At 43.0% G+C, this 25,834-nt stretch overlaps 1 protein-coding gene across 3 annotated transcripts in view; it reads left to right on the top strand.

Moving 5' to 3' along the window:
* Positions 1–25,834, top strand: part of CDC14A (cell division cycle 14A) — a 282,800-nt gene that overhangs the window by 234,484 nt on the left and 22,482 nt on the right. For 2 of the 3 annotated variants that reach the window (XM_030205744.1, XM_030205743.1), the window contains 2 exons: positions 2,873–3,004; positions 3,750–4,080. In XM_030205744.1, coding sequence (XP_030061604.1) covers positions 2,873–3,004; positions 3,750–4,080 — 463 coding nt within the window. The remainder of the gene's footprint in view (positions 1–2,872; positions 3,005–3,749; positions 4,081–25,834) is intronic. The other variant, XM_030205745.1, reaches the window with a different exon arrangement.

Here is a 25,834-nt window from a genome sequence, read left to right as displayed (position 1 = left end):
GAAGCCCCTTAAAATTTACACTCCAGCCAATCCATATCTATTCAGTCGTGATCAGGGCGCAGACCATAGAAGTCCACCCAGCACTGGTTTTACTCTCCAGTTACTGGCGTTGTCACCCAATCTCCGCTAATTCTGTAGATCCATTCCTTCTAAACAGGATTCCTTTGTATTTATCCCACGCGTGTTTTTGAAGTCCATTACCGTATTCATCTCCACCACCTCCTGCGGGAGGGCATCCACGTATCTACTACCCTTTCCATGAAAAAATACTTCCTGACATTACTCCTGAGTCTGCCCCCCTTCAACCTCAATTCATGTCCTCTGGTTCTGCCATCTTCCCATCTCCTGAAAAGGTTCATTTTGCTGATTAATACCTTTCAAATATTTAAACGTCTGTATCATGTCACTCCTGTTTCTCCTTTTCTCCAAGGTATACATGTTCAGGTTGGCAAGTCTCTCCTCGTACGGTTTGCAACGCAAATCCCATATCATTTTTGTAGCTTTTCTGTGCACTGCTTCCAGTCTTTTTACATCTTTAGCCAGATACGGCCACCAAAACTGAACACAGTACTCCAAGTGGGGCCTCACCAACAACTTGTAGAGGGGCAGCAACACCTCCTTTCTTCTGCTGGTTATGCCCCTCTCTATGCAGCCTAGCATCCTTCTAGCCACGGCCATTGCCTTGTCATATTGTTTCTTCACCTTCATATCCTCTGACACCAACACCCCAACACCATCATGGTTCCATCTGTGACTTCCACATATTCCTTTTGGGGATATAATGTTTGGAATGGGTACAGACTGAGCACATTAATATACACATTATCACGTTGTGAGAAGAGTTGTGATGAGTTTTTGTTTATGGATAATTCTGAGTTACAGTAGTGATTAAATTTTAACTGCCAGACCCTTGACCATTCTTCTAACTTTTGGAGATCCCTTCTCATTGTTTCTACTCCCTTCAGGGTTTCCACTCTATTAGCTATCTTCATGTCTCCCGCAAAAGGCAAACCTTTCCTTTCAACCCTTCAGCAATATCTCTCACAAATATATTAAACAGAATTGGCCCCAGCACCAACCCCTGAGGAACTCCACTGCTCACCTTCCTTTCCTCCGAGTGGATTCCATTTACCCCCACCCTCTGCCACCTGTTGGTCAACCAGTTTCCTGTCCAGTTCACCACTTTCAGTCCTAAGGTCAGCCCTTTCAGCTTATTCACGAGTCTTCTGTTGGGGACCGTATCAAAGGCTTTGCTGAAATCCAAGTAGAGGAGTGATATTTCAAGCCCTTATAAAGAAACAAGACCCCTAGTGGTGCTACTGCAAGATTACTGCTAGGGGTCACTGATGCAGCAACAGCAGGAGCGAGTATGTATTGCTCCTCCCCATACCACTAACCACCAGTGATTCAATTAAGGTAGGCCTAGGGAACTTTCAGGAGGGGTTGAGGGGTTACTTTGGGTGGGGGGGGGAGGTCTTATTGGGAGGATGGCCCTAGAGGGGCATTTGGGTTGGGGTGGGGGCCCTATGCCATTGTTTTCTAGCTGTTGCCGACCCCTCTGCAATGTCCCAGGCAGTAAAATAAGCTCAGCTTTTAGTTGGGGTTATTTTACCAGCTACACAGTGGCTTGCGGTATACACCAGGTGCACACTGCAATCCATAGTATGCTATTTGTATAGTAACAAGCTGCTTTACATGCATTTGCATGTTTTGCATTTCATTACTAATTATCTAAGGGTGACTTATTTAGCACTGTGTTAGTGCCCTTTAAGTCATGTTTAGGGGCACATAATGCACTGTGGTGCCCTAATGTAGCTTGATGACCTCCCCACTAAGAGTTTTAGTAAACCTATTCATTCAGATGTTATAGAGAAATGTCCTTTTGTCCTAGGTAGTTTTTCCAGTGCACATCACTTCCATTTGATCTATTGCCATAATTTGCTAATGCTGTTGACAGTTGCTCATTTGAAGAATGGCTACTGACAGACACCCTGCTTATATATCTGTCTCTTAAAGCCTGATTTTGTATTTTTTACTGATGTCTCAGGATAGAGTGTGCTGGTTTATCAGTGCGCTCAGCTCTAGTCTCTGTGCAGGTGCTGGAGTGCAGCAGACGAAAGGGTGTGCACAGAGAAGTACTATAGTGCTATTGCCATGAAGTTAAAGATGGGAAGTCACGTGTATTGCAGTGATATGAGCTAATGCTGCAAATTTTTCTGAGCCACTAAAGTGATTGAATGTGACATTTTTAAATTATATTTACCTTGAAAACTAAAAACTAAACAACAGCTATTCTGTTTTTACCCAACCAAAATTAACCCTAGAAGGTTGGTGGATTCCTTACATCACTCTTCAAGGCCTTGAAAATTTGAAGCATAAATATACAACATGTATTCCTTCCCCCCCCTCCCCCCAGTGAAATGTGATATTTTTTTTCTTCTTGCGTGCCCTATGTTGCAGGGGTTTTCAACTTTCTTCTGTGAAGATTTGCTGTGATGAAAGATTTTTCCTTGCTGCCAAATCAAATCTACTGTTCACAGCAGTTGATGAAGGGGTTTTAAAAAAAAACTGTTTGTCTACTTTCTAATTATTGTATCAGCAAGAATTCAGTAAAGATTAGATGGCATCATTATCTTGAAACTGATATTGGATTGTTTTTTATTTTTCAGTGGGAATTATTAGGTGAAAGTTGTGATCAGTTCTTGGTAGTTGGGACAGTCTTATAAATTGGCACATTATAAAGGTTATGCATTCCTGACTTTCTAGTATTTCTATTGTGTATGACCTACAGTTTGTAACTTGTTTGTAATCTGTTTACTGAGGAATGATTCACTTTTAAATGTCATGTGCTTTTCTTTTTTTATTTTTAAAGAATAAATACTTCAAGTGCTACACAGGGGTCGATGTCTCCTTTGAAGTCATCCAAAGTTTCGATTTCTGCTTCAGCCAGCGCAAAGAGGATAAGCCGAAGCCCCACATCCACAGGGAGCATGAAGTTAAAAGGGTACGCTTCCTTGCCGTGTGCTCCGCTAATCTTTAAACGCCACCCCCGTAGCAGAAGAAGAACCGCATGACTGCAAATACATGTCGAGGAAGTGCAGTAGGAGCTCAGTCCCCTGATGTGTACAGTCTTGACTTGAGTATAGGATTATAACTGAAGTCAGCTGTGCTCCTCCACAAAGGTTTCATCTGTGTTCTTTTTCAGTAAGGGTAATCAGCTGAGTGGTAGAATATTGGCCGTTTTGAGTTGCAGGTAGATGCTTTTCTTCACAGCTGCTTTGGCTTTGGTTACTGTGCAGCTTTACTGGAAAAGATTCATATAGTCTTTGTCCTGCTACTGAGAGATGTTTTTGGCTTGTATTTATTGAAGAGCCAACAATGTTAATGACACACATAATAAATGTGCACAGTTTTAACCAAGAAGCCATTCTACTTTGATATGTGGTATGGAAAGAGCCTTCTTGCTGTATGCTCTTCCACCTGCCCCAACATGCATTATTCACAGTATCATGTTTTATTACATTACTACCATTATGGGGGGGGTGGGGGTTAGTTGTAATTTTTTTTTTATTGTTTTGTGATTGAACCTAATGAATCTGTGCTTGCTTGTACATTACATTGGTTGTCTGTTTTTTTTTTTTTCTTATGTTGCTAAGCTGGATGTCTGCATGAGATGTTCACATGTATATACATTGTGTGTGTTCCTGTTCCCTCTCCCTCCCCACCCCAACCAAATGTTCCCCATTCAGCTTTTCTATAAACTCCAGGCTAGCAAGTTCTCTGGGGAACCTAAACACTGCTTCAGATGACACAGAAAGTAAAGTGGCATCATCACCCTGTAGGATGAATTATTCTCAGAATCCTTTCTCCGGCCATTTGAATGGCAGCACATCGCTGGCTGCCAGAAGTTACCGAGAGCTGAACAACAACCGGCAGAACAGGAGCGGCGGTAATGTGAGCAGCCTCGCCAGCCACGGTCCATCCCTGAGCAGTATGGCCGATGATTACAGAGGTTACCGACAGCCCACTTCCAATGGGCTTACTGCACCTTCATCCCGCTACCTGAGCCGGTCCATTCCTGTAAGTTTTCAGGGCGAAGCCTACTTTAGGCTTAGGACAGAAATCTACCTTCTTTTGCAAAATCAATTACAGAGGAGCTTCAACCCTTCCGTGAAGTCTTTATGATCACTTCATACCTTGCTAAAATTCTCCTAACACCTACGTGATCTCTTTTCTGTTGCTATTAATACGGTAAATGGCTATTCGAGCTTCAGTTTTTGAGTTTGTCAGTCATGTGCAGTTCTAGACTTTTGATATATATGTGTGTAGTAGACCTTTTAAAGAATCCTATTCTTAATCTTACTGCTCCACAATACTACTTCTTGAATAATTTCTGCATGCGCTCTTTATTTTAATTTCTGTCATTTCATTATTAACCATGATAACCATATGAGCTTTATCGGGGCAGTTCTATAACAGGGCACCAGGTAGGAGCCTATCCTATATAGAAACATAGGCATCTGCCCTCCTTTATAGAATACATTAAAATAAAGTTCTTTCGCAATTCTCTGAGGATAAGCAGTTTCAGTGTATTCTCACATGTGTGTGATGTCATCTGACAGAAGCCGGTGTGGATGCTGTCTAGCGCGCATTGCTTTAAGGAAGTTCTGGCAGCATCCCATTGGGCATGAGCAGGTGCCTTCCCGCCTGATGTACGAATGCAGGTACCTGCAGAGCTGAGAGGGCGCATTTTGAGGTCTCCCTTCAATGTGTATTACTTTGACTTTCAAGTGCCTTCTTTGGCGGGTTTCAGTTATTTTGAGTTGTTTTCTCAGTATTTCCCTTGTTTTACCTCCCTAATTATTTTCTTAGGGGGTTTTTTTCAGCTCTTCAAGTTTTCTTTATTTTTTTATGGCTATTTAGGCCCACTTAGGCCTGAACACTGGCAGCTTTTCACATCAACCTCCTGGAACTAAGAACCATTTGGAATGCTCTAAAGACTTTCAGAGATTGACTGCTGAACCAAATTGTTCTCATTCAAACCGACAACCAGGTTGTGGTGTACTATGAGGCTCATTTTCAAAGCACTTAGCCTCCCAAAGTTCCATAGAAATCTATGGAACTTAGCCTCCCAAAGTGCTTTGAAAATATGCCTCTATGTGAACAAGCAAGAGGGTACGGGATCCTACCCGTTGTGTTAGGAAGTGATGGAGATGTGGCAGTGGGCCATCTTTCACAGGATAGTTCTGCTGACCACATATCTGGCTGACAAGGAGAACAGCCTGGCGAATAGACTGAGCAGATTAATGCAACCTCACAAGTGGTCTCTCAAAATGAGTATAACCCACAAGATCTTCTGAGAGTGGGGCATCCCCTTCTGTGAATCGTTTTGCCACTCATTACAACAACAAAGTCTCTCAGTTTTGTTCCTGGTTCAGATCACATGGCAGACTAGCAACAGATGCCTTTCTCCTCCATTGGGGGAAGGATCTTCTGTAAGTGTATCCTCCCATAACTCATTGAGAAGACCTTGCTGAAACGAGCAAGATTGGGGAAAGATGGTCCTAATCACTTTATTCTGGCCGAGAGATCTGGTTCCCTCTTCTGGAGATGTTCTCCGAAGAACTATGGATCCCTTCTGCACCCCAGCATCCAGTCCCTGGCCCTCACAACCTGGATGTTGAGAGCGTAGTATTTCAGTCCTTAAATCTACTTGAGGGTGTCTCCAGAATCTTGCTTGCTTCCAGAAAAGATTCCACTAAGAGATGTTGTTCTTTTAAATGGAGGAGGTTTGCTGTTTGATGTGAGGGCAAAGCCCTAAATCTTCTTACTTGCCCTACTCAAAAACTGCTTGAATACCTCCTGCACCTTTGAGTCTGGTTTGAAAACCAACTCTGTAAGGATACTCCTCAGTGCAGTTAGTGCTTACCATCTATGTGTGGGGGTAAGCCCATCTGTGTACAGCCTCTACTTGTTTGATTCATGAGATGTTTGCTGTTGACAAAGCCCTCCAGTCAAACCTCCTACTGTGTCATAGGATCTCAATGTCATTCTCACCCAGCTGATGAAAGTTCCTTTTGAGCCACTGGATTCCTGTCATCTGAAGTACTTGGAAAGTTGTATTTTTGGTGGTAGTCACTTCAGCTCACAAAGTCAGTGAGCTTCAGGCTCTAGTGGCTGATCCACCTTGTACTATGTTTCACCATAATAGAGTAGTTCTCCGCATGCACCCTAAGTTCCTTCCTAAGGTGGTGTCAGAGTTCCGTGTTAACAAGTCAGTTGTTCTTCCAACATTTTTCCCCAAACCTCATGCCCATCCTGGCGAAAGCACACTGCATACCTTTGACTGCAAGTGAGCCTTAGCCTTCTATTTGGAGCAGACTAAAGCCCATAGTCCACCAAGCTTTTTGTTTCTGTCAAAGCCATTGCTACATCATTAGCCCACTTGAAATCATCTGCAATGTGGTCGTCAATCCACACATTCACATCACACTACTACCCACCTTGAGCAGGATACCTGACACGACAGCTGGTTCAGTCAGAAAGTCCTACAGAATTTATTTGGTGTCTAGAATCCAACTCTACCCTCCTTTGCCCAATTTTGTTCTGTTCTTTACTACCAGTTTGTATACAGTTTCAGGTTAATTGACTTCAAGGCCTCAACGTTTCGAGTCCCTTTTGTTGTTGTTTTCAGTGAGACTGGTAGCTAAGGTTTCCCACATGAGAATACATTGGACCTGCTTGTCCTTGGAGAAAGCGAAGTTAATCGCCTGTTGTAGGTGTTCTCCGAGGACAGCAGGCCCAGTATTCTTACATATCCTCCCACCTCCCCTTGGAGTTGTCTTCTTCAGTTATACCATCTTCCTGAAGTAGGAAGGCACTTGTGCATGTGCCGGGGGCTGCTGCTAGAACTTTCTTAAAGCTATGCGCACTAGGCAGTGTCCACACCAGGCTCTATCAGATGACGCCACCCACATTTGAGAATACTGGGTGTGCTGTTCTCGGAGAACACCTGCTACTGGTCAGTAAATTTGCTTTTCCAGAATTCTGGTTCATTGTAGATTACAACAGTCTATTACTGGGAAATATTGTTAAAGATAACAAAAAGATAAGACTGAAATAGATTTCCAAGGTTTTAGAAAGCAAAAAAGTACTAGCTAACAGGTTAGATACAAGCTTAGAATTTAGGTGCGAGCATTTATGCCAGCCATAGTACTGGTGTAAGTGTTCTTGCCTAAATGTCAGAGATATACATGTAATTAAGGTATTCTCTAAGTTATGCATGTAAGTAGGAGTCCTGCCAATGCTCCACCCATATGTACACCCTCTTGTAAATATGCTCTGTTGGGCTGATGCTCAAAACTAACACTGGCGCTAGAGGTGATTAGCGCCAGACCAACGCCAACATTAATGTGCACAGAATGCTCAGAAGGCTCTAGTGCAGGAAACAACATGCATGCCAAAGATTAGCACAAATGGAATTTAAATATAGGCAAGTGTATGTAAATGAGTTCATTAACTATTCCCTCCCAATACTCAGAAAAACAGCACTCAAAAAGCCTGCTTTAACATTGGAAACCTACGGCCAGCTCCGAGGTCATATTAAGGGGTTAGAAGAGAGGATTTCTCATGATTTTCCTTTTAAAATCTGCCCGGTTTTAATTTTATTTGAAAGAGGAAAGAAGCCCGTGCAAGCCTCTGAGCACTGGTGGTGAGGAACAAATGTGTGGTATTCCGATCAAAGCCGAAAGTGGAAGCACCCATTGGCACCCGTTTTCTGCACCTAAATATAAGCTCTTCAAGTGAACAATTTTTTTGAAAAACTTGTATTCAATGAGCAGAAGAAGAGTGCAAACCTCTTGTGCATGTGCAAAAGGCATGTTTCTCTCCCTTGCACAGTGCGCATATAATTTGCATGCTGTTAACAATGAGCATTTGGAAGTTGTTTTTGTGTGCTGGTTCCGCAGTATTTTCTGGCGCTGTTCCCTATAGTGCTAGAGTTCTGAACATTGGATCATGAGTAAGTTATGCATGTATTTATAGAATAGCACTTATGTGGAATTTGTGCACTTAGGTATGAATGTGCACACCTGTGGAAATGCTATTATTCTAAACATTTACGTGCATAACAGGCAGAAAAGTGTTAGCACCTATGTTGTAGAATATGCCTCTATGTGTTCTAAACTAGCTATGCTGAGATTCATCCTTAAATTGCTTCAGAGGTTTTACCTGATGCTCCGAGTGGAAGAGTAGCCTAGTGGTTAGTGCAGTGGACCTTGATCCTGGGGAAGTGGGTTCAATTTCCACTGCAGCTCCTTCAGGCAGATGATCAAAAGCAAACGCCGGCGCTAGAGGCTGCTAGCGCCATACTAGTGCTGGTGTTTGCTACCGCCCCATGATCAGAGCCCTCGAGCGTGTGAAACAACGCGCTCGAGGGCTCTTTGCACAAGTAGCATGCTAATGCATGCTAAACAGGGCTTAGCACATTCATCGCCAATGATCAGCGGTCAGCGCGCCAAAATTTGGGTCGCTGGCCGTGGCAAACCCTACGCCACCTCCGAGCTGGCGTTAGGGTTTGCAGATCATTGGGGAGGAATGGTGAGCCCTGTCCAGCCCACCCCAACTCCCCCCCCCCCCAGCGTTGTCGGTCGAATCCCTCGTGGTCCAGCGTGAACAAGAGCCCCCTCACGGTCCCCCTACCTTTGTTGGAGGAGGGAGGTAGCCTGCCTCCATCCTCTTCCTTGGGTTGACGCCGCTGCAAAGTGGCGGCGCCCAGCCCCTCCCAGTGCATCCTGGGATGCGCTGGGCAGGGTTACAGACCTCCCTTATATGGTCTGTAGCCCTGCCCAGCGCATCCCAGGATGCACTGGGAGGGGCTGGGCGCCAACATTTTGCGGCGGCGTCAACCTGAGGAAGAGGAGGGAAGCAGGCTACCTCCCTTCTCCAACAAAGGTAGGGGGACTGTGAGGGGGTTCTTGTTCACGCTGGACCACCAGGGATTCGACCGACAACTCTGGGGGGGGGGGGGGGAGTTGGGGTGGGCTGGAGGTCCACCAGACCTCCAGTCCCCCCTCCCTTTCGCTCGCTGGGAGGGGGGTTTTGGCCGGCGGCCGCTAGACCACCAGGGATTCTGCAGACAATGCTGGGGGGGTGGGGGGAGTTGGGGGGGGCTGGAGGTCCGCTCGCTGGGAGGGGGCTGGAGGTCCGCTCGCTGGGAGGGGGGGGTTTGGCTGGTGGCCACTGGACCACCAGGGACCATTTTCCGGGGGTTTGGGGGGGGGGCTGGAGACCCACCGGATCTCTAGCCCTCCCTGAACCTGGGGGGGGGGGGATCGTCGGGGGGACCGAAAGTCCGCCAGACCTCCAGTCCCCGTTGCTCTGGGCAGGGGTAGTCAGGGCCTGGTGGTCCCATGGACCTCCAGCCCCTGTGTTTCACAGGTTTGGGCTTTTGACAACCCAGACCTGTCAAACAAGTGCGGGAGGATTGTGCTGAGCGCATGCTCAGGCACAATTCGCCCGCAGTTCTACCCCATGATCAGAGATAATTGCGCTGCTTAAATTTGCATGCATTATCTCTGATCATAGGTCTAATAGCGCCCCACGCTGTTCCAGCACTATTTTTGAGCGCTGTTTGGAACAGCGCGGGGCTTTTGATCATCTACCTGCTTGTGACTGGGCAAGTCACTTAACCCTTCATTTTCCCAGGTACAAATACATACCTGTATATACTATGTAAACCGCTTGGAATGTAGTTGCAAAAATCAGAAAGGTGGTATATCAAGTCCCATTTCCCTTCCCCTTTATTATATGAAGTGCTTTGAAATATATACCTTGAAATATATACCCCACAAGATATAGTTAAGGGTTTTTGTTGCACCAATGCATACCTTTTTCTTTTCCACCACTCCAAAAAATAACCCATAAGGAGTATATTTTACCAACATTCTTATGTTTCTTTATGGCAAACATCAACCCCCTAATTATAGATGCATGCTCGAATTTCCAGCTAGTGTGAAACTTATAGAATAAGATCAGTTGCGCAGTTATGTGTAACTGCCCTTAGGGGCTCTTTTACTAAGCAGTAGTAAGCCCACTGTGGACTTACCACTCGGCAATCCGGAACTACCACTGTCCCAGTGTGGGCACCAACGGTAGTTCCACCCCCCAGCATGTGGCATTTCCGGTGCTAGGGAAAATAGGTCCCTATTTTTTAAACTGCAGCAGTTACTGCCAGGTTAGCACGGGAGCCCAGTGCTCCCCCCACCACGCTGTAAGTGCATCATGCACGCTCGTTGCTCAGTTTCATTAAGCATGCACAGTGCTGAAAACAACAGGGTGCCAGGCAATGTGAGACTAGCGCAGGACAAATGCTTTACTGGTGGGGGTTGGGGACCCCCGCCAGCCAAGGTACCTTCCAGCAGCGGTGGGCGGGGGTGGGGGACAGTGGTGAGCAGAGGGGTAGAAGTGGCGGCAGGAGGGTGGCAGCGGGGAAGCGAGCCAAAATGTGTCCCCCCACCTTGAGCTCTGCCCCCCCCCTCCCGTCAAGGTCTGGCTACACCTCTGTGGCAGGCTGATCAGGGGTTAAGCAGACAGGAGCTTTTCTACCTGCTTAAAACCTTTTGAACGTCTACTCTTAAATGTTTAAAAGAAAGGAAAATGACCTTTAAAACTGCAGAGAAAAAAATTTAAGATTCAAGAACAGGTTTTGTCGTAGAGCAGTATGTCAGAATAAATCAGCTGAACTGGAAGCAAGCTTGGTTATAATGACTTGATTCCTTATATCCCCTGCTGTGTGCCACAAAAATCCTGGGACTGTCTTGTTCTTCTGATATAATGTTTATTGGAAAACAATAACACATGAAGGCCAAACTGCATAGAACATTAAGATCAGAATTCAGATGTGTGGGTCAGGATATGTTCAGTTCTGATAGTGCTTGATAAAACATTTTGCTGAGTGCAGAGCCTTTGGTTGAATACTTATAAGGACACGCAGGAGTGTAGGCGTATTTGCTGGCAGACACTGCGGCAGCAATGTTTTTACAAATATACATGTGGAAAAAGTAAGTGGTATGAACCCAGCATTTTCCAAGTGGATGTGGTTTTGCACCTTCCATGTGTAAGTGGCACCACATCCACATGTTGCTTTCCAGTTTACAAACCTTGGGCCCTGTTTACTAAGCCGTACTGTAGGCATGCTAACTTTTTAGCGCTCGCTAAAATTTAGCATGCACTAATGCTATAGACACCCACAGGAATATTATGGGTGTCTATTATCGTTAACGCGCGCAGCTTAGTAATCAGGGCCCCTTGACATGTAAGTGTCACCATTAAGTATGGGAGGTGGAAATAATTGGGGATTAAGGAGAATTATTCCCTTAATCCCTCAGTTAAAACCCTGACCAAAATGAGCACGTTTAAAAATTCTGTGCCTGCCTTTGAGCCAGTATAAAACCAGATGAATTAATTTTCCCCATAAAAGTGTATTTCATTTGTAAAACGGAGAATGCATGTGTAGAGTTTTGTCCAACCCAATGTATGCCCAAACCACTCCCCTATCTTGTTGCCTTGACATTACTGTGTGGTATAGATCTCAAATTTCTGACATCGCATTTACATCTGTATGCAATCTACACCTGTAAATGCCACTATTTACATGTTAAGATTCTTCTAAAATAACCCCCATGTTATCTTTATGAACAAACAAACAAAAAAAAACTTCTGATGTATAATAACCCACTTTTGTTTGCCTGGAGTGCCTGAATAGGAATCGCGTGTGTGCACTGAAATACTACCCTTTTTGGATTTCTCTGTTGTGCTCTGCCAGAGAATGTTCTGCGAGTTGTATCCACAATGGTTGGCCCCAGCATAGAGGTTTTACACTTCCAGGAAAACAGAAAAGTTGTTCAAGTAATTTCTGTCTTCTGGGGCCAGGCATCAATGTACTGATTCAAAACCATTTTTAACTTAATTGGTTTGATGCTGAAATGTTGCTCTGTTACAGAAGAAAATGTCTCTCTATCCTGTGCCCATAGCAAACATTTTTTTCTTGTTTGTTTCTTGCTATTGTTTCCTAAATTCAGGAATCCAGAGAACATTGAAAGTTAAGGAAAAGGTTTGTTTGGTGATAACCAGGACAGAATATGGTATCTTTGTGTTCCACTGCAAGTTAATGCTTCAAGTACAATGGATGAAACATCTGAGGAAATGATGCCATGTTTTGTATACGTTGTAAATCAGTGACTTTTGATTGCTGCTGTTTGAGAGATGGGTCTGAATAGTTTTTGCAGTCTGACTGTGGGATATGATCCATTTGAAAAATATTGGCTGGTAGGTTCCTTAATTAGTGCAGATCAGAATAGTCAATAGTTGAAGTGTTTTTTATAGCAGCGTAGTAGAATGTGGCAGAAAAAGACCAATTAGCCATCCAGTCTGCTCAGTTGTTCCATGCTGTGGGGATATATCCCAGCTGTAGAAGCTTGACTACTTGTAATATTGCTCCTTATCAGAGCCAGTTGTTGATTACTTTCTCATAGGTTCTCTGCCATGAGGTTAGAAGAGCATAGAAGATCCCATACTTAATCCAGCACCCAGGAAATCACACTCATATCTTGTATCCAAGACTTATGGTAAACTAAACCAGTGTTTCCCAAACGACAGTCTTCGAAAAGCTAAAATAACGTTCCCTGCCTCCTTTTCGCTGCTGCTGCTTCTTCTAACCAGCAGTAGCAGCAGCAAAACAATGAGAAGCAGGCACAGGGCTGAAGTGTTCAGGTACACGCTGTCTGCTCTGCCCCCCCCGACATTGGTTCATGTACCAGGGCAGGGGACTGGCAGAGGCAGTTGTTGTTGTTTTGCTGCTTCTGCTGGCCAGAAGAAGCGGCAGTGGTGGCAGGGAACAGAAGATGCTGAAAGTAACCTGGGAAGGAAGAGAAAAGAAACCAGATTTTTTTTTTGAAAGGTGGGGGGGGAGGGAGAGATGGATGCTGAATGGAAAGGGGGTGGAAAATGATGGACAGAACAGGGGAGAGACAGGGAAAGAGAGGAGACTCTGGATAGAATAAGGTAGAGAGACGCTGAGTGGAAGGATGGGGGAGGGGGTAGGGAGACACTGAGTGGAAGGATGGGGAGGGAGTACTCGGTGGCACAGTTGCACTGTCATAGGTTTTGTTTTGGGGTTTTTTCCAGTTAACTGCCAATGAAAGATAGGATTCCTGCTGGTACTTGGACATAATTGTGCCATCGTGTGTCTTGCTTCTTGATATTAAGCGGCCATGGTGTTGCAACAGTTCAAGAGACCACCAGTTGCCATTCTGCCATCCTCTATGTTGACCTTAAAAAAGCCCTGACCTATCTCTGTTCTGGTGCCAGAGCTGGGCTCCCTAATTCCCCGGTCACTTGTAATGCAGCTGCTCTGGTTCCTCTCTATATTCCAGTGGCAGGTCCCAGGCTCCCTGTTATCCTGCAGCAAATGGTTCCATTCCAGGCTTCAGGCTTTCTTTGTATGATTCGTACTTGTTTGCATGTATGCAAACAGATGTGTATAGAGGGATATGCAGACAGGTGGACTGACTATCAATAGATGTTCTTGCCTTTTTTTATGGAATGTGCCTAAAAGCATCCCAGAGCTTTTCCTCTAAAGGGAGGAGAAAGAAAATGTTCAACCCCTGGGAATGGTTCCTCTTTAAAGGACACTGAGGCAATGCATTGTGGAATACCTTTCAGAAGATGGGCACTCCTCAAAAGAAAACTAATTCCTAAAATGTCACCAGTCTTAGCACAGGAATCCTTGATGCAGGAGCCATCCATGATTCTATGTAAAATGTCAGTGCAAAAGTCTCAGCAGAAAGTGATGGGGCAGAAGTCACATTTGGAACAAGAGTCACTCTTCACATTCAACTTTGTTGCAGATACCTGTGCAAGAAAGAGCATTATTAGTACCACTTGAAGTGTACTTGGTGCAGAAGCATTCAGTGTAGCTAGGGAGGAAGGAACAATACCCTCATTCTCATGGCAGATAGAAACATATACATAAGTAACATAGTAAATGGTGGCAGATAAAGACCTGTATGGTCCATCCAGTCTGCCCAACAGATGAACTCATTTTACATGGTATATGATACTTTATATGTATACCCGAGTTTGATTTGTCCTTGCCTTTCTCAGGGCACAGACCGTAGAAGTCTGCCAAGTACTGTTCTTGTACTAAGTTCTGAAGCTAACATCGAAGCCCCTTAAAATTTACACTCCAGCCCGTCCCTATCCAGTCACGATCTGGGTGTAGACCGTAGAAGTCTGCCCAGCTCCCATTTTGTTTCCCAATTACCGGCATCGCCATCCAATCTCCGCTAAGATTCTATGGACCCATTCCTTCTAAACAGGATTCCTTTGTGTTTATCCCATGCATGTTTGAATTCCATTACCGTTCTCTTCTCCACCACCTCCCGCAGGAGGGCATTCCACATATCCACCACCCTCTCCGTGAAAAAATACTTCCAGACATTAGTCCTGAGTCTGCCCCCGTTCAACCTCAATTCATGTCCTCTAGTTCTACCGCCTTCCCGTCTCCGGAAAAGGTTCATTTGCGGATTAATACCTTTCAAATATTTGAACGTCTGTATCATAATGGCAGATAAAAAAAACAAATGTCCCATCTACACCTTCTGCTCAGCCCTACAATCCCTTCCTTTACCTCATTGACTCTTGATGCTTGGCCCATGCTTTTCTTGGAGTCTTCATATCATCCTTGTTTCCACCACCTCCACTGGGAGGCATGCATCAACCAACCACTCTTCATATAAAAAAAAATGTTCCTTAGATCATACCTGAATCTTACCCCCTTTCACCTTCCTTATTTGCACCTTCAAGAATTGTAACTTTAGAATCCGTTTTCCCTGTTGAAAGTGGAGAAAATGGTTTGAGGAATTTTTAAGGAGTTTCTTTATGTACATCTAAAGTTGTCTCCTGTTAAATAGACCAGTATTTATTGTTGTCCAGAACTGGCTTCTTCAGAACATTTAAAAGACATCTTCATCACTTCAAGTTTTCCAAGCTCAGAGTAAGAAAGGTTTTCTCAATGATATTACCATCCAGGACTTTCTCAGTGTCAGGAATGTCTGGACACCCTAGATTTAATCAGATCAGTCCAAACTGAAGAGAATCCTGGCCCATTAGACCTACTAGAAGCTATTCTGCCAGTGTAGATCAGGGCACTGGTTGCTTTCAGGCTTCACAGCTCTCTGAACATTCATGAATGGGTTCACTGGTCTGACAAGAAAGCATTGACAGGACTGCCGTTTGACACTTAGTTTACCTTGCCCAGAAGGCAGTGCAAAGTGACATACAGATTATATGTGCAAAGTAGAACATAATCTCAAAATACAGTCCAAAAGTATAAAGTAATATATTTAAATATTTTAAAAGAATTTAGAATCAATAAAATGCAGAATATATAATCAAATCCCCCCGCCCAAAGTATCTTACCAGTCATAGGGCTATTTGGAAATGTCATAACATTGTTCAAAAAGCCATGTTTTCAATAAGTGATGGACTCTCAGGTAGTTTTCGTCTACCTTCAGTTGTTCAGGTAATTTGTTGCATCACATAGGAACAGCCCACCCAAAAACCTGTTTTCTGGAACTGGCCAATCTATTATCATGTGGCCCAGGAATAGTCTGCTTGTTCTGGTTCATAGTTAGTGATTTTTCCCTCTTAAATGTTCTGGGTTTATGGTATGTAAGGCACAGAATATCAGGCACAAAAGATTTGAATCTTATTCTTACCTCCAGTGGAAGCCCCTGCAAAGTCTGCAGCATTGAGCTACTCTATCCAGTACTTTTAGTCACCGCCTTGGCCTCCACCTTAGCCACCAGTTGTGAATACATTGTAGATGCACTAGGATCTTCTGTGAGAGACCTAAATAGACAGTAATAAGTCATACAGATTATTGTGATACTGTTGTGTGCATCTAAAATATTGAGGGGCTAAATATGAATGCAATTGTGGCATGAGGCATGGTTTCCACTATGCCTTTTTTGCCACCATAGCAACTTGTATCTCCAGTGTTAATACAGAGTCCAAAATGATTCCTAAGCTTGTGACCTGAGAAGAAAGTTTATATCAGTTTGTCAAGTTGTGTGAAAGATAACCATAGAAATACTCCTTCATACATTTTATATTTTTAAAACATATCTCGAGCTTGTTGATGAGGCATGATATTAAATCTAGTAAAGTATAAAGAACTAACAGCAAATATTTATATTCTATTACTTTATATTGACATACCTATTGACACTATTGCAGTACCTATTTACATTCTACTCCCAAGAAATTCAAACAAGGAATGCTGTGGTTGAAAGAACTTTTATCAAACTGGCTAGTGGACTGCATATCCTGCTGTTACAGCCTAGTAGGATTGCAGTTGAATGATTAAATTAAATTTGTAACCCACATCATCTACAATTCTCTGCGGTTGACAAAATACAATCGTAATTATCAACATAAATTACAAATACAAAACAAATTCTTATTAAAACAAAAAATAATCAAAAGCAACAGTTCTAGTCCATGACTCGTCTCACATCCTAACCAGAAGAGAATGCCCTCTAGAACAACACAGTTTTAAAGCTTTCTTAAATTCAAGCATACTTCTCAAAGCCCTCAACTCAGAAGTCTTTCATTCAAACCTTTACATTTTATTGCCGCCTAGACAATGTCTTAGAGATGGCATTTAAACAGTTCTGCAACATATTTTCTATTAATAGTCAGTACCTTTCAGACAATATACTTGTCTGGGTTGAGATGTGAATTGAAAAACCTAAAGGAAAATATGGCAACTCTCAGCTTGGGATTTTTTTCACTTATGTGCCAGATATATTTATTTATTTAAAAATGTTAATATACTGCACAATCCCATAGTTATCAGCGGTGTACAAACTTACATACATTAAAGATCAAATACATATCATCATAACGCATAAGAACAAACATTAACAGCATAAAATTCTGGGTTCAATTACAGAATCAGGCTTATTTATCCTGCCTGTCGATAAAGAAAGCAACATTGCTTATCAGGAATGGTGGTTCTCTGTCAAAAGCAGGATAAATTGAATACAGATCTACATTCTATGCATTAGATTGAGGGGGCTCATAAGGTAACTTCACAGGAGAGCGCTGTGTGTCAGCACCATCAGATATTACCCGCTAGCATGTGAGACCTTACCGCTAAGTCAGTGGGTGGCGGTAAGTTCTCAGGCTGAAAATGGACATGTGCTGGTTTTAATTTTGCCACATGTCCATTTTTGGCCACAAAAAAAATAATGCCTTTTTTCCCAGGTGTGCTGAAAAAATTATCTGCGCGTGTCCAAAACACGCACCTACACCAGCGCAGGCCACTTTTAGGTGCACCTTAGTAAAAGGGCCCCTAAACATTTACAGGGAAATCTCAATTTGAACCTTGCTCCGAAAGAAACCATGTATGACTTATTTTATTTATTTATTTATTTATTTATTTATTAGGATTTATTTACTGCCTTTTTAAAAGAATTCACTCAAGGTAGTGTGTAGTAAGAATAAATCAAACATAAGCAATAGACAATTCCAGCAGTAAAAATATTCAAATAACAATACAAAGTATGGCATAGTATGCTACTTACAATACCAACACAATATGTAATAGAACATTTTAATAGACAGCATAGGGAATAAGCAAAGATGGAACATTAAGGGTGTAAGAGGAGTTAGATGATAAGGTGACTAATTTAAGAAAGTTGCATATGAGGTCAGAGAGATGACTAAATGTTTCTTCAGCTAGGGTAGGAGTGAATAAACAGTATGTGCAGCCTGTGTCACTCCTTGTGTGTGTGTGAGACTAAGAAGTTATATGTTAAGAACGTCTTCCTATGAGTTTGAGTCCATTTAGAAATAGCAGGAAAATATGGACAACTTTCCTCCCATAAAAGTGGAATCCAAAAGTCTGAAAAAGAGGAATAATAAAGCCTCTTTATCTTGCAAAACAAAAACAACCCCAAACAAATAATGTTAATCTTGATACCACTTCTTTAGTAGAGGTCTCCAATATATGAGTTAAATTTAAATGATAAGAAAAAACATGCACAATAGAATAAGCCCCTGGAGAGCTTGAACTTGTCTAGGAACTGGGAGATAATAAATCTCATGGAGAGGTGGAAATCCAGAATCAGAGTAGTTTAATTTTTCCTTCAGAAATCTGTAAAACAAGTTTCTGGGAAATGAGGAAGGGCATTTTCAAACAGGCAGCTCCTTGTGACTCTGGGCAAGTCACTTAACCCTCCATTGCCCCATGTAAGCCGCATTGAGCCTGCCATGAGTGGGAAAGCACGGGGTACAAATGTAACAAAAATAAAAAAATAAAATAAAATAAATATGACGTCTAAGTGTGACCTTGGACATTTTGATAAAAACGTCCAAAATCCGAATAGGAAAGAAGGTCAGTTTCAAAAAAGAAAAATGTGTATTTTTTTTTCTGAAAATACTGTTTCAAACAAGGTTTTGTGCTTTGGACGGTTTGTTTTTTGGTCCATTAAAAAAAAAAAAAAAGTATAAGTGCAAAATATGGAGATTTCATGCCATTGGGATGTAGGAGAAGCCAGCATTTTTAGTAGACTGGTCCCCCAGACATCACAGGAGAGCAATGGGGCACCCTCGAGGGCACTTCTGTGCACTTCATAAAAATGCACCCAGGTACACATCTCACCTTTGATCCCTTGGCCCCAGAGCCCTCCAAAACCTACCACCCCCACTGTACACCACTACAATAGCACATATGGGTGAAGAGGGCACCTATATGTGGATACAGGGTTTTGGTGACTTTGGGGAGGGGTCACAGTTTCCACCACAAATGTGACAGGTAGAGGGAGATAGGGACCTTGCTCCCCCACTGTGTACTTCACTAATCACTACAATACTCCAGGGACTTGCATGCTGCTCTAATAGACCTGACTTTAACGTCTGATGCTGTCATAGAAGCTGGTAAATCATATTTTTCTTCATATTTTTGAGGGGTGTGTCAGTGATCACTTGGGGGTATTGGGGAGGTCACTCCAGTAGTCATCTGGAGGCATATTTTCAAAGCACTTTGGGAGGCTAAGTTCCATAGGTTTCTATGGAACTTTGGGAGGCTAAGTGCTTTGAAAATGAGCTTGCTGCATAGGCGGTCGGTGGCCCAACTGTTTGGGGAGGCTAAAGGGGGCGGGGCCAGGGGTGGAGCTTAAATCCATAATTGTCTGATCACACACAGAAAAAAAATAAATGTCACAATTAATACCTTTTATTACATTTAGATATTAGCTATGTATCATATGTCAAAGAATAAAGTGGTTGCTCAAAACATATACTAACCACAATCGCTCAACTGCAAAACACTATGCACAACTTTGTGCAAAAACACACTCAGAACCTTACTGTACCATAAATATTACACTGGGCAGAACCTAATACACCAATATACCACCCATATGGAAAATGTAGACCGTCAACAGTATTGAAACAAGGGATCATAATATCACAATTCTCATGTAGAGCCACAAAACATCCTAATTCATGTTTAATGTGGGATAAAATGTCATAAATAAGTAAATAAACTTTTAATGTTGAACACCTAATTCTCAAAGTGGACATATTCCAAACACTATAATGAAAATAAAATGATCTTTTCTACCTTTGTTGTCTGGTGACTTTGTTTTTCTGATTGTGCTGGCCCAGTATCCGATTCTGCTGCTATCTGTCCTCTTAACTCCGTTTCCAGGGCTTCCTTTCCATTTATTTGTTTACTTTCCGCCTTTCTTCTTCATTTCTTGTCCTACATCCGTAAGTAAAAGCTGGGTCCTCCGCAAACTTGACTGTCCAGCTTTTGCCTATTTTCTTCATCCATGTGCAGTTTTTCTACTCTCTTCCTTTTCTGTTATCTCATCTCCTTCCTCACTCCTCCCTCCCCCTCCATGTCCAGCAACCCTCCTCTCCCCCCACCCTCCCCTCCATCCACCCATATCCAGCAACCCTCCTCCCCCCTTCCCTCCATCCAGCAACCTTCCTCTCCCCTTCCCTCCATCCAGCAACCCTCCTCTCCCCTTCTTCCACCATGTGCAGCAACCCTCCTCTCCCCTTCCCTCCATCCAGCAACCCTCCTCTCCCCTTCTTCCACCATGTGCAGCAACCCTCCTCTCCCCTTCCCTCCATCCAGCAACCCTCCTCTCCCCTTCTTCCACCATGTGCAGCAACCCTCCTCTCCTCTCCCATCTGCCCTGTTTCCTTCCTGCCCCCCGCCGTACCTTTAAATATTATAGTTTTGCTGGAGTCGCAGGCAGCCGGCATTGAAGACATCGGCAGGCTTACGCCGGTTCCAGCAGCCTTCCCTTCCCTCATTGCAAGTCGGATGATGGCTCCGCCCTCTTCTGACGTATTTCCTGTTCTACGAGGGCGGAGCCATCATCCGACTTGCAACGAGGGAATAGGGAAGGCTGCTGGAACTGGCGTAAGCCTGCCGATGTCTTCAATGCCGGCTGCCCGCGACTCCAGCAAAACTATAATATTTAAAGGTATGGCGGGGGGGCGGGGCGGGGCAGTGGCGGGCTGGGGAGGCTTAGCCTCCCCAAGCCTCTTATACGGGGCGCCTCTGGCTTGCTGGTCATTTAAGGTACTTTTTTGTGCCTTATTTTTTATAAAAACAGGTCTAGCTCAAAATATCTTAGTTTTAGTTTTGTTCCATTATGGCTGAAAAATGTCAAGTGTTAGGAATGCCTAAATCTCACCTTTAACACCCCCCTCCCCGACATGCCCCCTTGAGATTTGGACACATTGCAGACGAGCAGCATAGAAAAACATGTGAAAAATAGGTTTTGAAAATATTGATTTGGACGTTTTTATTAGAAAAATGTCCAAATGCTGCTTTATGCCACTTTTTAGATGTTTTTCTCTTGAAAATGAGCCCCATAGCCATAAGTTTAGGAAAATTCAAAATACGTAAATTTAAATGTCTCACATAATTATCAAAAATTTCCAGCCTCCGATGAACCATCAGCTTATCCAGAGCCACACTAAATTGTAAGGCTTGAAATTGCCGAACCTTACATTCCCGTGCAGAAATGTTTTCAGCATGAGAGTTCAAGCACCAAACTATGGAACACACTACCGAAAGATCTCAAATGCATGAACAACTAACTACCTTACTTTCCGAAAACACCTGAAAGCCCACTTCTTCAGAAAATCCTGTTTTTCTCAAACCCACATAGTCAAACAAACCATAGGCCTACACAACACACCACCTGAACACTAACAACTCTGAACACGGCCTGTTTCGACCTCAGACTGAACTGTAGCATGTTCCTGTCATAACTTAAGTTTATTGTTAGCCTCAATGAGCCAACAACTAGTTTGAAAAATGTTGGGTACAAATGCTGAAATAAATAAAACCTCTTCACATTTGTCAACTCTTTGTGAGTATTGAGTAACCAAAGAACTTGTTCCAACACACACCTTATATAGTGATTCCAGAGCAGTCCAAATGACCTCCAAAATCACCACCACTGGTTTTTCCAGGGGAAGAATAGATGGTATAGGAGGGAGTGTTCCTTTCTAACTCACTCCCTCATAGCTCCCCAACTGAAGGTCTCCGAGCCAGACCTTCTTCTGCTGGATCCACCTGTGAAGAGTCTGACCATTGCGGCATACCCTCAAGTCCTCCACTCGGCTTTCCTTCCACTTTGTAAAGTGACTCCAGAGATGAGATTTGACATCAAATCAGTTGGTGGGAGATGCCGGATCTGCTGGGGTGAGTGAAGCATCACTACCGAAGCCCAAGCTCTCCCTCAAGCTCTGGTCAGCTGGGAACACCCCGAGAGGCCAACAAAAAGCCGGTGATCTCTGCCGCATAACTGGGGTTGACGGCTGCCGGGCAGCTGCAGCAATCTTCCCCTTCCACTTCGGCATCATCAAGGTAAAAACAGCAATATAGAATGCCAAGAAATGTGCAATAAGCAGGAACAGAGAAACACCGGTGTCTCACTGCAACACCATCGTGGCAATATGATTTGAGCAACATTTTTAAAATTTTATGTTTAATTTTACAGCCTCATTTGCAAGTAACTTGCAACAGAAATAGGTTTTACATAATCCTAAAATTACAAGAAAAAAAAAAGAAGCAATCAAAAAGGAATGGCATCAGAATTAGATGTTATACCGTTGCCAAGCAATAATCAATTAGGTCAATTTTCAAACAGCACTTAGATGTTCAGTGTTGTGCCAGCCATCTAAGTGCCACATGAGTTTCATTTTCTGCAGAGGAGCACATATAAAACTCTGTGTACGCTCTGGAAGGCACTTATATGCACAGAACAATGGGTGTAGAAGGGGTGTTTTGGGGGCAGGGTCTACTATGTACCTACTGTAGACAGATAAATACAGATATTGAGCACCTAAATCATGTTTGTGCAGGATATGCCAAAACCAGATATAATCTGGCACATATATCCCAAATGTATATGTTAGATGTATAGGCACCCAATATCTTTGCCCATATGTCTAGGATATGTGCATATTTCATTGGTGCACACTGTACATGTAGAAATGTGCCTAATTTATGCGTATATGTTGACTATCATAATCTATGACATTGGATGTTCCGTTTGAAAATTGACTTGAATCAGCATAGCTTGATGTCTAACAGCAACTTCCTCATTTACTACTACTTATCATTTCTATAGCGCTACCAGACGTACGCAGCGCTGTACAGAAAGTCTTTATTTAGAATCATAGAAAATATATATCATGCCACCATATTACTCATTTTGAAGGAAAACAAAACATTCTCCACATAAATTAAGCATTTCTTGCTGCATCTGCAGAGAAAGCTGAGGCCTATTCTATGCCTACTTTTAAAACTCAGGAAATATCCATAAATCATTAACAAAATAAAGGTCTAACGAAAAGACTTAGATTGGATTTAAAGGCAAAGGAGACAAGGAGCATAGATGGGTTACCCCCTCTTTTGAATACTCCAACTGATCTGTAAGATCATGCTATCAACTAAAACTTTGAAGAACAATGTATAAAAGGCAAAAACAGTATGAAAAGGTGGAATAGCCTTAGATAACAGTTTAAGTACCTCAGGTGCTATATAAATAATTTGAGTTCATCACTGAAGCATAAAGAAAGTTGAACTCTCTCAAGTTTAGATGTCTTAACCTGTTCTCCAGAAATTCCAATTTCTTGTTTGGATTATTGTGCTATGCTGCACTCATGCAGAGCCGTCATTTGCTTTTGAAGCTGGAGCACCTCCAGAGTTTCAATTTTCCTAGCTTGTGCCTCCACATTCATATGCAGCCTATCAACAAACTCCTAAACTGAACCCAATGTTTCCAGTGCCCTTATTTGCAAACTTCATAACTTGACAAAGAAGTGATTATTTGCCAAATTGCTCACACTGGGAAGCAAACCAAAGTAGAGGGCTTATTTAGCTAGGGAAATTGCATCTGCCCTGAAGGGGTCACTTCCTCACACTTTTCCTTCCTCCATACTTTGCCTCTCCTCTGGCAGTGGTGCAGCTGAAGCTCCACCCAACATTGCTCCTGACTTAGCACTTAGCCCCAGGGCTGTCTCTAGGATTTGGTATCTCCAGTGGGATCTGAGGGCTGAGGGAAACCTCCCCCTCAGGCTATGCTGAGGCTGTCCAGCACACAATGATATATCAACTGGAGGAATGCCCCTTAAGCTTAGGTTTCCTCTTACAATCTCATATCCAGGTGCTTTGCCATACCACATCTCCCAGATGTTATCTGGGAGACTGTCTTACAGATGTAGGAAAACTCGCATGTCTTAGCTTCCTTCTGGCCAGCACTCTATGTAAAGACAGGTCGTAAGGTCTTTGTATTTCATTGTCTATTGGTTATCAATAGAAATCAAACAAAATAAAACATGGAAAAGAAAATAAGATGATACCTTTTTTATTGGACATAATGCATTTCTTGATTAGCTTTCAAAGGTTGCCCTTCTTCGTCAGATCGGAAATAAGCAAATATGCTAGCTGACAGTGTATATAAGTGAAAACATTCAAGCATTACTATGAGTCTGACAGGGTGGGAGGATGAGGGTGGGTAGGAGGTATGCATGGGGACATCAAAGCATATCATTGATATTCTAACAGGATGGGTGTGGATAGGTGAGGGGTGGGGTGATCAACAGAGACATACAGCTTTATGGTTTATTATGTCCAATAAAAAAGGTATCATCTTATTTTCTTTTCCATGTTTGATTTCTATTGATAACCTTAAGAGTGGACTAACACGGCTACCACACTCCTCTACAATTGTCTATTGGTAAAAGCGGTGGTGATAGCCAAAATAGCAAATGGTATTAGGAATTATTCTTTGTACAGAGAAGAGCAACCAAAATGATAAAGGAATAGAATGACTCTTTTATGAGGAAAGGCTAAAGAGCTTACGGCTTTTCAGCATGAAGAAGAGACAGCTGAGGGGATATGACAGAGGACTACAAAATCTTGAGTGGAGTGGTGTGGGTAAATGCAAATCGATTGTTCCATATTGTACCTGCAGACCAAACCAGACATTTGGGTATACTCTCCTGCCAGCAGGTGGAGACTAAGAACTAATGAATTATGAAATCACTCTATATTGTATTCTATGCAGCCTGGCAACAGCCAGTATATTCTCAGTCTCCAGCAGGGAGTAGGTGAGATATTATGTGCTGTCTAGTCAGTCAGGTAGGCTGAGCTAAAATTGTTTGGTGTTTTTTTTTTTTTGTTTGTTTTGTTTGTGATGTTCTTGGTGATTTATTTGTGCCTTGGGGTGTTGCACTTTGGAGTTTTCTGGTCCATCTCCCTGTCCTCCCTCCTTAAATCTGTTCCTTCTGGAGGGGTGCATCGTTGTGCCTTGGTCCTTCTCACCAGTTTTGAGAGGAATCTCATGAGTTCCTATTTGATGAAAGTCCCACTAGTAGACATAAAAGAAAAAAATATTAAGAGTGATGACAGAAGACATTGTGTCTGTTGTTTTATGTCTACAGTAGAGGGCTCCTTGAGACTAAGGAAAAGAGAATTGAGCAGGGAGTGGAGCAATATTTCATGTGAGTCTGAGCCATATTTACCTGCCTAGAAACACAAAAGCTTCAGTGAATAGTTGTAAATTGAGCCAGGTGTTGGGACCTGTGTCAGCAGAATGCAGGCAGTGTTATTTAAGCTGTAGCTATTGCCATACTGCCAAAGCACCATGCAGTTTCTATCCTGTGTCTGGGGAGTTTTTCTGCTTCAATGGCGGACATTTCTGTGCGTCAGAAAAGTGATTTCCCTCAATCTGCCGTAGCTAAGGCACTGCCTGTGCCAGTTGTAGGAGACCCAATATTAGCAGAAACTCCAGCATTTTGCCTACAGCTGCCTCAGAGTGGTTAGTGTCAGCAGAAGTCCCACCAGTTCTTCAGCCACTGATTTCTGAAGCATGGTCTCAAGGTGCAAAGGATGGAGCAATTTAGGCTTCTGAGGTTTATTTTTCCCCAGTTTTTCTTCTGTTACACCATTCCTTTTGTTATAAAAAGGGGGACACTTGCAGCCAGTTGACTCTGGTTTTATGCTTATCAAATATGAGCTCTGAGGTTCAAATTCTGTAAGAAACAGCTGTAGTTGAGGAGGAACTTGAAGATGTAGGCTGTGAAAGCTCAATTGGTTCTCATGACTTGTTGGAGGATCAGCTGAGCATGCAAGAAACCTGGCTGAAGGTTTCTTAGATGAGGAGCCAGTACCCTCCAGCAAATTTTCCTGATGGTCTTTCATAGGGAGGAGTTGATGGCCAACCCT

The sequence above is a fragment of the Microcaecilia unicolor genome, chromosome 6 (assembly GCF_901765095.1).
Source record: "Microcaecilia unicolor chromosome 6, aMicUni1.1, whole genome shotgun sequence".
Taxonomy (NCBI): domain Eukaryota; kingdom Metazoa; phylum Chordata; class Amphibia; order Gymnophiona; family Siphonopidae; genus Microcaecilia; species Microcaecilia unicolor.
This window is presented reverse-complemented; position numbering and strand designations above follow the sequence as displayed.